A 16,526-nucleotide genomic window follows, 5' to 3' on the forward strand; every position below is an offset into this window, starting at 1 on the left:
CCGAATTCGATAATACGATAGAAATCAACAGTTTGAGAGAAGTCATCCTAGATTACTAGAAACCATGGAAGACTGTTGTCCCTCTTTACCTAGTGGAGAAACTTTGGACATGAAATGTGAGGAGACCCTGGAAAAAGAAGAAGTGATCATGATGAAGTCGAGATGGCCAGAACAAGAAGCCCATTTAGTCTCCTGTTTTGCCAAACACTTGGCTGAAAAAATAACAGAATTGGTCAAGAAAAATTGCTATGGATGTCAAAACGATTATCCCAGTCAAATTCAACATGATAAATGCCTAATGTTAAGTCAAGAAGAAAAATTGGATGAGTATCTGGACGAAGCTTGGAGTCTCATCTCGAACAAAGACGTGTTGCATCAGTGGTATAAAGACTTGCGTGAACATTCTTGTCCACCATTAACCACTCAAGAGATCCATCGTATCGAAGCTCTCCTGAATCAGAGTGAGGAAACAGAACGAACAACGGTTTATTCGTCAGACATTTTCAAGCAAAAAGTCAGGATCGAATTGACGACTTATTATTATCTGTGAAGAAGAAAACAACACACAAATCAATGGATACCTGGGAACTTTATTACCTTTTGAACCACAGTTCGTATACTGCTTCTTGGAATCCTGTCGTCTGTGCTAAAGATGAACTCCCTCATCGCAAACCTAAAGACCATCAAGCTTACGTGATCAACACGGACGACAGTCATCTCCCAGGAACCCACTGGGTAGCCGTCTACTTTCCTCAAGAAGGATGTGTGGAATATTTCGATTCGTACGGATTGCCCCATTTGGAAGACGATATCATCGACTTTATGAGAAGAAATGCTCAGACCACCCGATTCAATAATGTAAAACCTTGTGGGGGATGTTTTCCTTCACGTCCGCGCTTTGACTTTAAGAACTGGGGTTGTTTCCAGTCTAACCATCCATTGTCGACTCATCCTCCTACGAAGATGTGCTCCAAACTAGCTAAGCTCAACGAAGCCTACGTGAATTTGCATAGGGTCAAACACAGTCTGATACCGAAGCCAGAAGAAATAGAGAATGTGAGAATGCTAAAAGTCACTGAAGACCTGATAGAAGAGCTCTTCAGAGAAGAAATGAACAGAGAGAAAGAAGAATGGACGGAGAAGTACAGACTTCAGAGGCAGCAGCAGCAGCAACAGCAGCAACGGCAACAGCAACAGCAATCTGAAGCTGACAGAGGCTTTGTCGATTGTCGTATCGACACCAAAGAGTTCTTCTTCTCTTTTCGAAGAAGCAGACCTATCGCCAGAAAGTCTATCCTCAGAGGACATCGCATTCTTAGAAACTAAAAAAGAATGCCATAGCAAACAAAAAAAAAACAGCCCTTTTCAGGGCTACCCAATACTCTAGAAAAGAAATAACAATCGATTTGCCAATGTGTGTAGGTAGAGTAGTGTGAAAATAAACACTAACTCTTTTTAAAAAATGTGAGGGTATGTGTTTGTGTGTTTGTGTTTGTAAGTGGTTAAGTAGGTTGGTATGGATAGTAGATTAAAATAATGTCTTTTTTGGTGTTTGAGGTGTAGATTAGGAGTTAGATAGGATTGCTTTGCGTATGTAAATAGTCTATTGAAGTGATTTATAAAAAATTTTAAAATAGTGATGGGTAGCATAAAAAGTGAGTGAGTGTTTCTTTTAGGTCCGCGCGTTGTTGTTTTTTGGTCATGATCTAGGTAAGATCAATTTTATGTTTTTAGGGGGATGTTTTCCTTCACGTCCGCGCTTTCACTATAAATTGAAACTCGTTCGGCAGTCTAGCTACCCTTGTTGATTGATCAACACAAGAATGAATAGCAGAATAAGCAAACTTCTTGAACTCCAGATACATCTGGAATATGTCAGGCGCCTGTTAAATGAACTGGCCGCGGAGGCTATAGTAGAAGAGGAAAGAATAAAGAAGGAAGAGGAGGAAAGAAGACAGAGGGAAGAGGAGGAAAAGAAAATAGAAGAGAGGATGTCGTACAGTATTCCCGAAACAGAGGATTGGGGTGTTGAAGCGAATCATCCTCCCTCTGCGCTCCCCAGAAGAAAGGTGAAAGGAGACTGGGGAAGAAGATGCGTGTGTGGCGCCAGGCCAGGAAGGTGCAACCATTAGATAGGTGCATCTGGAGTTCAAAAAAAACCAGCCCTTTTAAGGGCTACCCAATACTCTAGAAAAAAAATAACAATCGATTTGCCAATGTGTGTAGGTAGAGTAGTGTGAATATAAACACTGACTCTTTTTTAAGATAGTGTGAGGGTATGTGTTTGTGTGTTTGTGTTTGTGTTTGTAACTGCTCACGTAAGTTTGTGTGAATAGTAGATTATGGGTTTCTTTATTGTTTCTTAGAGGGTATGTGTTTGTGTTTGTGTTTGTGTTTGTAACTGCTCACGTAAGTTTGTGTGAATAGTAGATTATGGGTTTCTTTATTGTTTCTTAGAGGGTATGTGTTTGTGTTTGTGTTTGTGTTTGTAACTGCTCACGTAAGTTGGTGTGAATAGTAGATTATGGGTTTCTTTATTGTTTCTTAGCGTATGTGAAGAGTATAGTTTGGGTTTTATTATATGAAATGAGAAAAGTGGGGGATGTTTTCCTTCACGTCCGCGCGATGTTCGGTCATGATCTAGGTAAGATCAATTTTTATGTCTTAGGGGATGTTTTCCATCACGTTCGCGCTTTTAGTATAAGAACCCACAGTATTCGTCGTTCAAACCATTCTACAGAGAAGATGGCTTCGAACCACCTCGATAAATTTCAAACATTGCAAGACGTCCTTGACAATTTGGCATGATAGAACAAATGCTAGTACGACTCAATGAAGACCACTATTCTTATAGTCCGCATAGAGTAAACATGGAAATTAACAACTTAAGAAAAGCAAAGGACATGATAAGTGGTGTGATGAAGGAAATAAAGGAGGAGAAGGAGGACGAAGAGGAAAGGATAAGAATAAGAAAATGGAATGAAAAAATTGATAAAGAAGAAGAAAAATGAGAAAAGGAAGAAAGAAGAGGAGGAAGACAAGGAGAAAGAAGAGGAGGAGAAAAAAAAGAAAGAAAAGAAGAGAAAGAGTGTAGGAGAGAAAATAAGAAGTTGGTGGAGGAAAAGAAGAAATTAGAAGCAGAAGAAGAAGAAAACCCAAAGGCCCTTTTCAGGGCCAGCCATATTTCTCGAAAAGAGAATGACTTTATTCAATTGCCTACCCCTTTTTTAAATTTAAATTTAAATTTAAATTTTAAAAAAATTTTAAAAAAAATTCCCATGTTCAATTCCCCTTGAGGCTAGAGTGGCCCAGGGTTTTTTCTCCATGTTCAATTCCCCTTGAGGCTAGAGTGGCCCACGATTTTTCTCCATGTTAATTTTCCATTGAGGCTGGAGTGGCCCAGGGGTCTCTGTAATGATAATTCCCAATGAGGCTAGGGTGGCCTCATTCACTACTTATGTGTAATCGCTACAGTTTAGCATATCTTTAATAGTCTACAACAAACGGTACGCATTTTTAAAAGGATAAAACAACTCGTGATTAGATACACAGTAGGAAACATTTTAATGCATAACTCTCATCACAACCGTGTTTGAAAACAATGGATAAATCGAGCATTGGTTAGTGTTGATGGCAAACCTAATTTAAGTAGCAATCGAAATTAGGATACAGCGTCTCATACTGACAAGACCAAACTTTGTGGAATGAAGAGATGAACAAAACAAAGAATGAAAATCCTTAGAAGTAAACTCTGATGCTTAAAGATGTTACGCTACAAATCGTTCGGATACAACTGCTTTGTGGTGTTTCTACGTTACTCCAGCTCAACAGTGTCAGTCCGCGCATGAAATACATTACATTTTGTTTGTTTTTTTAAAAAAAATCTCTTTTTTCCGTATGCATGATTGATGCAGCAAAAAACGCTTTAATCCTAGCTGTCCCACAGTTAGAAGCATTATAACTGCAAGCAAAAAGTTTAAAACGCCACAGTCCAAAAATTATTGTTAAATTTAATAGCATCTTTAATCCCGACGTAGTCATGTAGCCGTTAATGGCATTCGTACAGAATAGTGAAACTACATGAAAATCAAAGGTGTCTGCTTTCAAAACATATATAATAAAAAAATCTGCTTATTTTGAGTATATATATATATATATATATATATATATATATATATATATATATATATATATATATATATATATATGTCATCCATTAGTGAATTTGAAAGCTTCGACATTAGTTATAAAATAATGTTTCCACTTCACTCGTGAAATATTTTCGAATATCTACTCAAAAGACGCGGGCGCGCGTCTATATGTTTGTGTGTGTGCATGTATAAACACACACACACACTAACACACACGCGCATCTTAATACCAAGATATCGTATCAGTTTATAGTTTAACGTATAAGACTTTTACCATTTCCCCATTTGTCTATATCCTGTTGACACAAATGTCTGTTAAATATAATGATAGTATGCATATTTTATGTTTCGATGAGTGAATAAAGGCAAGGCATAGGCGATGATCTAACCATGAAAATGGTTCACTTTGATCACTTACTCGCCGTTTTGGCAACGTTATGGTCATGTGACGTTGCTGTTGCGAACAAAGTCATTCGGATACCATGGTTAGTCTTGACGACCCAAGGTACCTGGTTGTGAACAAAGTGTACAACTGGATAATGAAAAGATGGTGGATAGGGCCTACGTGTAGTTCAGTGTTCCAAGACGCAAGCACATTACACGTTGCCAAACACAAATTTAGCGAATTCAAGAAATTAATAAAGTTTCTACAACATATTCTTCACTTTTTGGAAGTGAACAAGATAGTCGTTCAGTCAGAACAGAATCGTTGGTCACACCGCCAAAAGGCAAGCCTGGAATTCGGCAGCTTTGTACATCCCTAAGCATCAATTTAGGAAAATGGTTCGTTACTATTATTTTTCGTCCATTCTTAACAACAGACTCATCCAGAACACAACATTTTGCATTTGGATGAAGTGGTAACCAGAGTGTAACACACACTGTGTCAAGATATAAAACAAGGGCATTAACTTTAATATAAGTTACAGTAGCAAAGTGATTTGTTCAATTTGCAAATCTTCAGGTGACGTCATGATATTTAGCAAGTTTCATGGCAATCCATTAAAACCTGTAGAGCTAGTTGAACTAAAGAGTGCCGTACTGACTGGCGGACAGACACTACGATTACTCTATACCCGCGCATCTGAGTGTAAAACCTCGTAATGGTCTACACAGACCTAAATCAACAAAGTAGACTGTTCCATGTGATGTTAAATGGTCGAATAAGTACGCGTGCTATCATACTAAGAGTGTATTTACCCTGGCTTCGTATGGATACGCCTCTTCTGTGTCGATTCCATTATTGTCTTTGATGTAAGTGAATGACTTATCCATGAGTCCTCCTCGACAACCTTTATTTCCTGCAAATAAGATAGAAAACGTCCTTGACAACCATGATTTCCTGCAATTAAGATAGAAAACTTTCTTGACAACCAAGATTTCCTGCAATTTATATATCAAACTTCCTTGACAACGATGATTGACTGCAATGAAGATAGCAAACATCCTTGACAACCACGATTTCCTGCAATTAAGATAGCAAACTTCCATGACAACCATGATTACCTGAAAATAAAGATAGCAAACGTCCTTGACAACCACGATTTCCTGCAATTAAGATAGCAAACTTCCTTGACAAACAAGATTTCCTGTAATTAAAATAGCAAAACATCCTTGACAACCATGATTGCCTGCAATGAAGATAGCAAACTTCCTTGACAACCATGGTTGCCTGCAATGAAGATAGCAAACCTCCTTGACAACCATGGTTGCCTGCAATTAAGATAGCAACCTTGTAAGTTTAGACCAACAACAATATTTTTTTTATCTTGATTTAATATATCAAAATTTCAACTACTGTTGGACACCATGTGTGGATGAACCACATATAAAGTATTATTCAAACTCAGGAGAAAATAAAGGTTAGAGGCAGTGGCGCAACATCAAATTTGGCCTCCCTCCATTATCCGCATGACAGGGTCCCGCGGAGCCGTTGTTACTCCCCTAGTTATAGGGTACAGTCCAATATCCATAACGGTCACCTCTCCTTAACAACATCATATCCATCCAGTACCTGGTCATTGTCATAATCTATTTATCGATTTTTCGCAGCCACCTTGCTTTAACATCCAGACGAACAGTTTCCTCAGAGGATGTACTGCTTATATGTATCAAAGAAAACGGTGGGAAGTCACTTCAGTAGGATGTACTTGTATGTAACAACAATCATTTAACCTTTAACATTCTGTCAAATCTTCTTTAAATCCCATTGCCATTGTACTGACAGGATCAACATTCATTCTCTTAGTGATATCACTTGCATACATTTAGGCTGTCTACCTGCCTCCCACCCTCAGGCCTTATTAAGCAGATGTACATTCTTGTTAAAGGTGGATGAAGGTAGATTATTTAATTATTTCGTGTATATTACAATTTTTCAAACTATTCTACTCTCCGCTTTAGGGTGACCACCCCCCGCAACAAAAAAAAAAAATAAAAAAAAAAAAAAAAAAAATATCTTGATGGCTCTTTGGAACTGATAGGTATTTTTAATATTTCTCTAATTTGAATCAACTGATATAGGCTAATTGATTTGTTGTATGAGTATTCTCAAACACAGATCTGAAGATAAGTCGGTTGGTCCTGTTGGTATTCTCAAAGACAGATTTGAAAAATAAGTCGGTTGTTCGTATGGATACACTCAAACACTGGTTTGAAAATAAGTCGATTCGACGGATATTATTGATACTCTCTAACATAGATCTGAAGAGTATGTATATTGTAATACCTGTATGATATTAAGAATGCAGTACGCATGCCCCCCCCCCCCCCCGTTAGATACATATGTACATTTTCTTATTGATGTGTATTCTGTGCTTGATACTAAGCATGAGTACAAAAACTTGTTCTGGTCCTTGCAATTTCATGCTGTTATCATTAGTATCAAGGAATTTCGCATGAATAGTTTAGGAGATGAACTATCTTACCTTTCTGAGATATGGAATATATGATGTTAGCCATTAGTCACTTCAATCATCCGTGGAGTTTCGTTACCTAAACAGCGATACGCAGGACAGTGATGGAATCAATTTGCCCAGCCGAAGAATCGCATTTTTGTCGAACGTTTGTTTGAACAATAAGTTAGAACTTATGTTACATCATTATTGTAGGTTTTTACCATGTAGAATTTGTTATTTTACTTTAATGTGCAAATGAGTATGGATTTGATGGGGACTATTTCGAACCTTATTTCGACTCATCGCATCATCAGTATATTGCACTTACGCTCGATTTGCTTCGAAATTAACTTGTCTGTTTTGTTCAGCTTTATTGAATCATAGGTATGAATTCACAAATAATATTAAGATTAAATAAATCCACCACGGACATTGAGACTACAACTTAACTGTATTTGTACCACTGCGGTGGCCTAGTGGTTAGAGCGTCCGCCTCGGATGCGGGAGGTCGTGGATTCGATCCCCGGCACAGCCATACCAAAGACTTACAAAAATGGTACTAACAGCTGCCTCGCTAGGCGCTCAGCATTAAGAGGTTAGTGTTAGGACTGGTCGGCCTGGTGTCAGGATAATGTGACTGGGTGGGACATCGTGCTACATGTCTGTGGCATGATGCCCCAGTGCTAGACATCACTAAAAAATGCCACACTGCAGACATCGTAGCGATATGACTGAAAAATTGTTAAAGCTACGTTAAAAATCCAAATCACACACACACACAAACACACACACAACTTGTGTCTAAATTTTGTGTTCAGAGGCTTTTCCCCATGCAGTTTGAATAGTTTGCTTGGTTTCCGCCTTGGCTAGTACTGAGAAGACAAGCTCTTATTGGCTAAGGTCACGTGATGTGAATAGGATTCAAAATATATGAATGCAGATATTGCTGTTGTAGAGAGCTGTCATAGTGGCAAGTATGAACATCTCAACAGAAACGAATTTCGGCCATACATTCAAAATCTAATTGAAAATCGTTCATTATTATCACATAATCAATATTAAAGTTAACGTTAGAAAATTCCACAAGTAAATCAAATTGTTTATAAGTATTTTTAACTAGATTTATTACATGACTGCCAATGAATTGAAATGCTTTATAATTATCATGTAATAATTCCTAATAAAGCCGCTGCTATCTCTCACCACACTACTTAAGTACACTAGCACTAAAATTAATTTTACATAGAGAGATCACGCTATTATGTCAATCTGACATGTTAGATGTTATTATGCAAATGAATGAAATAACATAATTAGTTTCAACATAATGTGATTATAACGTTGGCTTTGGCATCTAGATGAACAATCGTGAGCTCAGTATTATCAGAAGTCGATAGTGTTGTGACAAACGCTGTGTTGATATAACACGTTATACTATATTTAAAGGCATGTTCCATCTCGCCTTTATTATTTTTTTAATCGTTTAAATCCCGAACTCTTGTCTTTTAGATATAATTCACGGGGTGTCAAAATACCTTCTTTAAATGAACAGTCGACAATGTTTTGCTCTGACAAAGAAACTAGTTTCCCGGTCTTCCGAAAGTGTTGACCCTCTACAGCCCCTGTGGCCGAGAATGCATAGCAGCTTCCACATCCTCCCTGAAATTAATCAAGCAATCAATCACATATACACTCAATCAACTAGTCAACTAATCATAGGAATCAAATGATACAAAATGGACGTATCGCCTTTGTTAATCAAAACCGTACTGCACAGTCTTAGGGTTTTCATGATCTTCCCCTTTGAACAACGCGCTTTCTATTTTTATTCAGATATTGCTCGCAGTGTGTGTGTGTGTGTGTGTGTGTGTGTGTGTGTGTGTGTGTGTCTTGTTATTGGAGATTCTTTATCCAGAAATCCAGTAATGTGCAGGAAAATACGAGCCTGATTTTTGACAGGTGTTACATATCCTTTGCTTCTCCAGTCCACCTCGCTCGGATATTCTGACAAATTGGTGTATTTGAAAACAAGTCCACGCCGCTCGATGTTGGCGTTGATTTTTAAACCTGTCCTATGTCGAAAATATTCTTCATTTGTCTGAAAAGAGAAAATAGGATATCGATGTCCACAGAGATAATGGCAGACACGGGGACTCAAAGATAATCATAATAATTGGAATGATTGCAATTATTGCCTATCAAATTAACTGGTCATACATAAAAGAGTCCTCAACATTGTTAGGTAGGTTCGACTACCTTTCGTAATATGTACCTCTGACTAAAATGAATACTTTAGCTAGGCCCATATTATGAAATGATGGGAATAGAGGAAACAGTAATACAGTCAGCCATATTCACACATACATTGTTCCACATAAGTTCCTTTGTTTGATATTCCTAAATTGTACTATGCGACCAAAGAAGGCATATTGTTTTTAATATTGCCATCTCATCATATAGATTATCTATTCTTTTGATAAAATCCCTCGTCCTCTTCTCATATGGTCTTCTTGTTGTCGTCTTCGGTAATATAACCAGTAGAGATTTGTAGTTGCCACCTCATTGCTTAAACGACTGTTGTTCAAACAGAATTTGGGAGACGATGTAGCAAATTTGCAAGCGCGTCCAGCTCTTAATCTAAAGGTCACGCTTTCAATATTTACATATGCCAGCCCGAATTCTTGCTCTGGTATTTCGGTAAAAGCCCTTAGTTCTTATTTCCTCGGCATGCTATTGCCAATAATGTGTTAAAAGAGCATTCAGAATCCATCCAACCATCCATTCAACTTTGCAAGCAATCAAGCATCCAATCAACAAGCACAAAATTTAGCCTAAGTGTTAATAGCATCGTTGTCTTCTATTGCAACCAAGTGCGTACTAATCTTCTTAATTTTAACTAATTAATTAATATTAATTTTATAAGTACATAGGATGTCGATGACCACAGATATAATGGCAGACACGGGACGCAAAGATAATCATAATAATTAGAATGATTGCAAGTATTGCCTATCAAATTAACTGGTCATACATAAAATAGTCCTCTACATTGTTATCATTATCTTTGATTTGTGAAGTAAGTCCATATTTTTAAAACTGCGTAATTTTGATGTGGCGGCATGTTACATCGTTTTGTAAACATGGTTTGAATCTGTCAGAAGAATTTACGCAAGATGTACATAAAGTACGGAGCACTTAAATTCACTTAAAAAAATTAAGTTTACTTTGTTTTGAAACAAACTTGTTCCCTGTCTCTCATAAATACTAAACGTGTCCACATACAGAATAAGATATATACAGAGAGAGAGAGAGAGAGAGAGAGAGAGAGATCACCAAGTCTCCGTATTCATTCATTGCCAGCCAGTATGTATGAAAGCCCTGGTCAGCTTTAGAATTGTGCCTGTTGATAGCTAGAAAATTGTCCTTCCAAACGGAGTACCTGTATAAGAACGCATATCTTTCAGGAGGGTAAGGTAATAATGCAATCCAAATCAACAGGAATCATCACGATATCCTAATTATTCACTTTGTCCACCTGTCCGTCAAACTGTCCGTCTTGAGAAAGCAAAAGGGTTCGAGGGCATTTTAGCACAGTTATAGACAACGTCTTGAAGAACAAGACCGGATTGATGAGGATTCATCTTCGTTTAACACCTTTGGCGGATTGATCCCATCGGACGCGCATCGTGTATTTATAGCTCTGTTAAATTTACTTGTGATTATAGGTCATGTGTCGGCATGATAAAATTATAACATTTTGCATTATTAGACAGTATATAGATAGAACGCATTCTATCATATTAATGAATTGTCAGACGATTAATTACAAAAGGGATCGATTCATTTCATGTCTTAGAGAATTTAAAATAAAACACAAAAAAAACTAAACTGTTCACACCTGCTCCATCAGGTCAGTTATTTCGTTTAAGTACGCCAGTGTAATTGTGCCAAATGGATTTAATCAAAGGAGTATCACATCAACTCAGTGCCAAAAGAATAAGATGACATCACTTCAGATTATTGGGCTTTTGAAACTGTGGTGCAGCTCAAGGCTCTTGAGTGCTGTTTGACGATAGTTACATTACTTTCGAAGCTCCTACTCATTCGCTGAGACCTCGGGGCTCCAGAGGGGTTAAATTCAAACTGAAATTCAAAGTCATTCAGTAGATATCCCGTCTAATTTAACGTAAGAACTTAAGATGACAACCATCCCAATTCATTTTAAGAAGGAACGATAAAACCTGTCCCACGAGACGGTCTGGCGCACACAAACTCCAGAGATAGCTCCCCCCATAGATTTAACAGACCAGAGAGGGCAGCCAGCCTTCAGCTGGCATTTATTATAATAGTGAAGGATTTAATAGCTAAAAAAGCATTAAAAGTAGATAAATATATTGAAATATATATAACTAATAAATCAAAATTAAGATTCTGTAATATTTGCACCAATACCAAAGAAATTTTGAAGTTTTATGTCAACACGCCTTTGATAATAAACATATTAAGGAATGAATAAACAACAGTTAAACCTATTCGTAATGAAGAAAGTAACATTCGTTTAAAATAACTAGACTTGGCTATGTAACCATCGAACATTGTACGAATTTTTAAAGGCCATTGCACCAATTTCATAGAGGGTCATCAGTAGAAACTTCTTCAATCTGATTCAGTGAAAGCTTCATTATATTTAACGATTATCCACTAAGGGAGGAAATGCTGAGCATAGAAATGTTATCAAAGAACAGGATCTATGACCATAACCAAGGAGGCAAAATAGTTGAACGTTTATTTGGACTGGAAATAATTGAAAGTGCAAAATGGACGTTTGTCAGAACTGTGTCCATAGATAAACGCCAACGACCCAGAGGAAACTCATCCGTAAATTTGCCTGAATGGGTTAAGAACAATAAATCTTGTTGTATCAAACAAAATAAGGATGACAGTGTTTTTCATTCTTCTTCGTCTGTACTGTTGAATCATTTCATCTGAAAACGGGTCCCAAGAGACCTTCAGTACATAATTTGGACAGGTACATAAATTAGCGAAATATATATCTGCAGAAAACATACGACAAAAGAAACAAAATATAAAAATTAAACTTCATAGATAAGTAAATGGGCATGAAATTGTTGAACTATACACACTTGCAATAGGTTACAATTACAGAAATAGATGTACAAGGACTTGTTTACATGCTAATAGTATTTCACTATAACGGTCCTACTGATTCTTCAGAATAAAGGTATCAGTATTTTGGAATTGGTGTCAACATCGATAAATTGATCTAACGGACAGAACCATCAAAACGAAATCCTGGAGCTGTTCTTATATACACCAGATAAAAAACTATCGTATTAATGTGCTTTATAATGCATGGACAGAATTAAAAAACTAGTGGAGAATTAAGAATAAAAACCGCAAAACATTGGTGTTTACAGAGGCGTGTGTGTGTGAATTGGATTTAAAGCGTAGCTTTAACAATTTTTCAATCATATGTATGTATGTATGTATGGATGCATGCATGCATGCGGAAGTGATATGTTGTAGCCGCTACATTTGAAAGATTGTCGCTTTCGTTAGATATGATGATATCTGTCACAAGCATTCTAACCATATTGTTAGTACGGAATTTATTAGCATCTCCTTTTACTTTCACGTTAATTGACGTAAAGAAACTACCCAGTACAATCATGATGCTTGAACGTACAATATAACTTCATATACAAGCTCGAGATTAATGTTGCTCAAAATAAAACTAAAAGTAGACACTATACAGACTAAGATATCTTAGATACCTAATGTATCTCCATAATTAGCACTTTACCTTACGGGCTCCTCGTGGGCCCTGTAAGTCTTGTTGTATATCCGTACAAACTCTTGCCATCCAATATTCAGGGCGCTTACACTGAGCCCATCTGCGACTTTCAAGCACAGGAACACGGTTACTATATGGACTGTGAGCTGAAAAGAGCAAAAAGACAGCGAATGCAGACGAACTTAGATTTTAAATGATGAGCTTCATAATTATCTCCCTTGACACCATAATCCGCCAGCTTTTGATTTTCGGTGACAAATTATTATTCGTTGTTTGACTGGTTTATAAATATGAGAGAGAGAGAGAGAGAATCCTTGGGCTGCTCTGTTTCGATATTACAGAGTATGATCAATATATTTTTAAATATAAGTCAAATTATCTACTTTTCAATTTATTGTTCTAAATCAAGCAATTATGCAAGTAATCAATCTAGCAATCAATCCACTTATGAATTGATACTTGTGCGAAATTTCACTAATTTAGCCACCTTTATCACCCTGAAGCATTTGACATAAACGAAGTTTAAAGTACTCAAATAAGAGTTGAAAATAATGATTTGGCATGAAATCAGTCATTCTAAAATGCGTGCTTTGATTTGACATGAAATCAATCATCCTAAAGTTTGTACATTGATCTGGCATGAAATCAGTCATCCTAAAGTTATACTCATTGATTTGGCATGAAAACATCGATCCTAAAGTATGCACATTTAAGTTTCCATTGAAATAAAATACCACAAATTATATTATTTCAAGCCAAATGAATTCATACTTAAAAGTTAATGATACAATAGATGCGATTAATATAGATTAAAAGTAATGACCGACTTACCGAATGCATCCTCCAACTGTATTTGCATGACTGAATAGGATCATATGAGACGATGTTCAGTGATTTCCTGAGGATGACAACACCGGAAGGATGCTAATAAAGTCTACGCAGATACCAAGTTTAATCTAACCCGGATAAAAGCCCCATCTTCTGAGCAGCCCGGATCTTGAAATGTGAATGATAGTGATAGTGTGCTCGATTGGTCCCACTTGCTGATGTGACGGATTGTATTAATATATATGACATGTATATATAGATAAAATATGCAACTCCCACCTAAAACCATCTGAAGTTTTATTCTCGACATATTGCCAGAAAAAAGACAAATTTCAGACCAAAATCAAACGTTCCATTTTGTTTCGTGTTTATGCTTTGAAGTCTGTAAAATATGCTGCATGGTGGAAGACAGATTAAGTTTATTTCCAAGAGTAGTTTGAAATATTGAAAACTATGCTTCGGGCACAGTAAACTTAGACTTACTATTAAGCGGTCTGCCAGCGTTTTATGCCAGCCGATCGGAAGTGGCAGTCACATGTTAATCCTGATATAATTTTATTGATTGGATAATATGCACAGCAGCAACACAATTATCCAATCAAAACATTGACAACATCATGTAAGTTTGTTACGCTCATGGCGTAATCTTTAAAATCTCCGACAACTCTTGAAAATAAACGTTCTATATGTATCATATTTAATATAGCTTAAACAGAAGACAAATCTCTCTTCTTGTAATGGAATATTTGATACGGTCTCCAAGTCTTTTTATTTTCTGTTAAGATGGTCAGAATTGTTGTTGTTTTGAGTTTAATCGCTAATTCTCACCGAACGATAGGCTATATATCGCGGCCAGTATAACTGGTGAAGGAAGAACCCGGGGAACCTCGGTAAGAAACCAACGACCCACGGGAAGTTACTGGTATGATTTATCACATGCCAACATTGATAGAGCATGAGTCTGTAATTCACGCGGTCAGAGGTAAAATGACAGTAAAGACGAGAGTTTTTGACCACTCGGGCAAACCGTGTGCCCCCAAAAGCGTCAGAAATAAACTTGTTCAGATTTGTTGGTGGTGGGAGATACATTCCATCTCTCTCTCTCTCTCTCTCTCTCTCTATATATATATATATATATATATATATATATATATATATATATATATATATATATATATATATATAATACTAATAATTATAATAACATTTTGTTACAAGTGTATCTGATATTATCCCTTGAGAACGAATTTAAAAATGTACGGCAAGGCGCATAGATTGAAGAAAAAAAAACGGATGCAATGGTTGGAAAGATGGAAAAATATAACAAGATTTAAAAACGAAAGCAAACATAACTGCCACGTACCTTCCTGACTATCTAATGCATGATAGACAAACAGGAAAGTAACTGACGTCTTGTAACGTCATACGAATATCGACTGACATCACGTGACATCAAGAAGGTTTGTCTCATCGCAGCGCATCCACATTATATGCAAATGCAAAATAAACTATGCTACGTTGCATGGAAATTCTCTCGATTTGTATTAGAATAATGTCCATTTTTTAAATAACAAAAGTTATTCGTTAATTTCAAACAGTTAGTTTGGTTATAAATAGGTAAAATATATTGATTTGAAGAGAACATTGGTCGGATCAGTCTGGTTCATTTTATTCGATGCGTTCCTTTTTTCCCCCAACGTTAAGCTCTACTTCCGTTTCACCGTACAAACTTCTATTTGACGTACCTTTAATGAATAATTTGATACGCGTTGCCAAGGAAACCCGCTAAAACTTACCAGCCGCTAGTATGTAATTACTTATCTTAGTGTGGACCGTCCCACACGAAATTCATATAATTTTGCCTTAATGGGGATAAAAGTCACAATATCGGTTGAACGAGTTCAGTTGATTCTTCGACAGAACAAAACTATGGTCTTTTTCAATACAATAACTATTGGAGTAACACCCTATAACCATATTATTAGTTACCATTTATATATGCAAATTGGACCTATTCCGGTGCTATCTTTTTCTCCTAGTGATCTTGGCCCTGGGTCATCGCCTGAGAACTATTACCCTGCGCGCGCACACACACACACACACACACACACACACACATATATATATATATATATATATATATATATATATATATATATATATATATATATATATATATATATATATATATATATATATATATATATATATACTAACAAGGCATGCATGCTATAGTTATACAAAGCATAAGCATTTGTCCACATGTCCATCTTCAGCCTCATGCAATAAAACCTCCTCCATCATAAAATGACAACTATTGAGACCCCCCCCCCCCACCATACACGTTTATCGCGCATGTCAGAAGCGACAAGTGTAGACACACATGACATTGGCTGATGGGGCAGTTCTTAACAAGGAGTTCAAACGCCTGGGCAACGTCGAAACCGGGGAAAAGCGGTAATACGAGCTTTATACAGAATTTCACATTTTGTTTACTGATGAAATCTCCCCCATTTTAATAATAAATAACTAAAATTACATGTAAAACTTCGTATTATTGGCTTATTTAATACCGGAAGTAACGATTTGTTCATCTCATTCCTTCGATCTTCGTTATTGAATATCATGGCAACATAACTTACTGTACATTGTATCCCAGACGAAGACTTACGAATCTCTGTACTTATATATATATATATATATATATATATATATATATATATATATATATATATATATATATATATATATATATATAGTACGCTCGCATACATACACATAATTAAGCCTACTACAAAGTGTAAGATGTTTAAAATGAAGACTAAAATAGTATAT

The 16,526-nt window shown here is 36.5% G+C and overlaps 1 protein-coding gene across 1 annotated transcript in view; it reads right to left on the reverse strand.

Moving 5' to 3' along the window:
• Positions 1-13,850, reverse strand: part of LOC149793095 (cathepsin L-like peptidase) — a 30,715-nt gene extending 16,865 nt beyond the window's left edge. Inside the window, exons 1-6 of the mRNA XM_089967000.1 lie at positions 13,695-13,850; positions 12,873-13,009; positions 10,382-10,487; positions 8,994-9,146; positions 8,584-8,707; positions 5,352-5,452 (exon numbers count right to left, since the gene is read on the reverse strand). Of these exons, the coding sequence (XP_089823126.1) occupies positions 5,352-5,452; positions 8,584-8,707; positions 8,994-9,146; positions 10,382-10,487; positions 12,873-13,009; positions 13,695-13,703 (630 nt within the window). The 5' untranslated portion in view covers positions 13,704-13,850. The remainder of the gene's footprint in view (positions 1-5,351; positions 5,453-8,583; positions 8,708-8,993; positions 9,147-10,381; positions 10,488-12,872; positions 13,010-13,694) is intronic.
• Between the last annotated feature and the right edge of the window lie 2,676 nt (positions 13,851-16,526).

Source organism: Sinohyriopsis cumingii, chromosome 8 (assembly GCF_028554795.1).
Source record: "Sinohyriopsis cumingii isolate HCF-2022 chromosome 8, ASM2855479v2, whole genome shotgun sequence".
NCBI classification, from domain to species: domain Eukaryota; kingdom Metazoa; phylum Mollusca; class Bivalvia; order Unionida; family Unionidae; genus Sinohyriopsis; species Sinohyriopsis cumingii.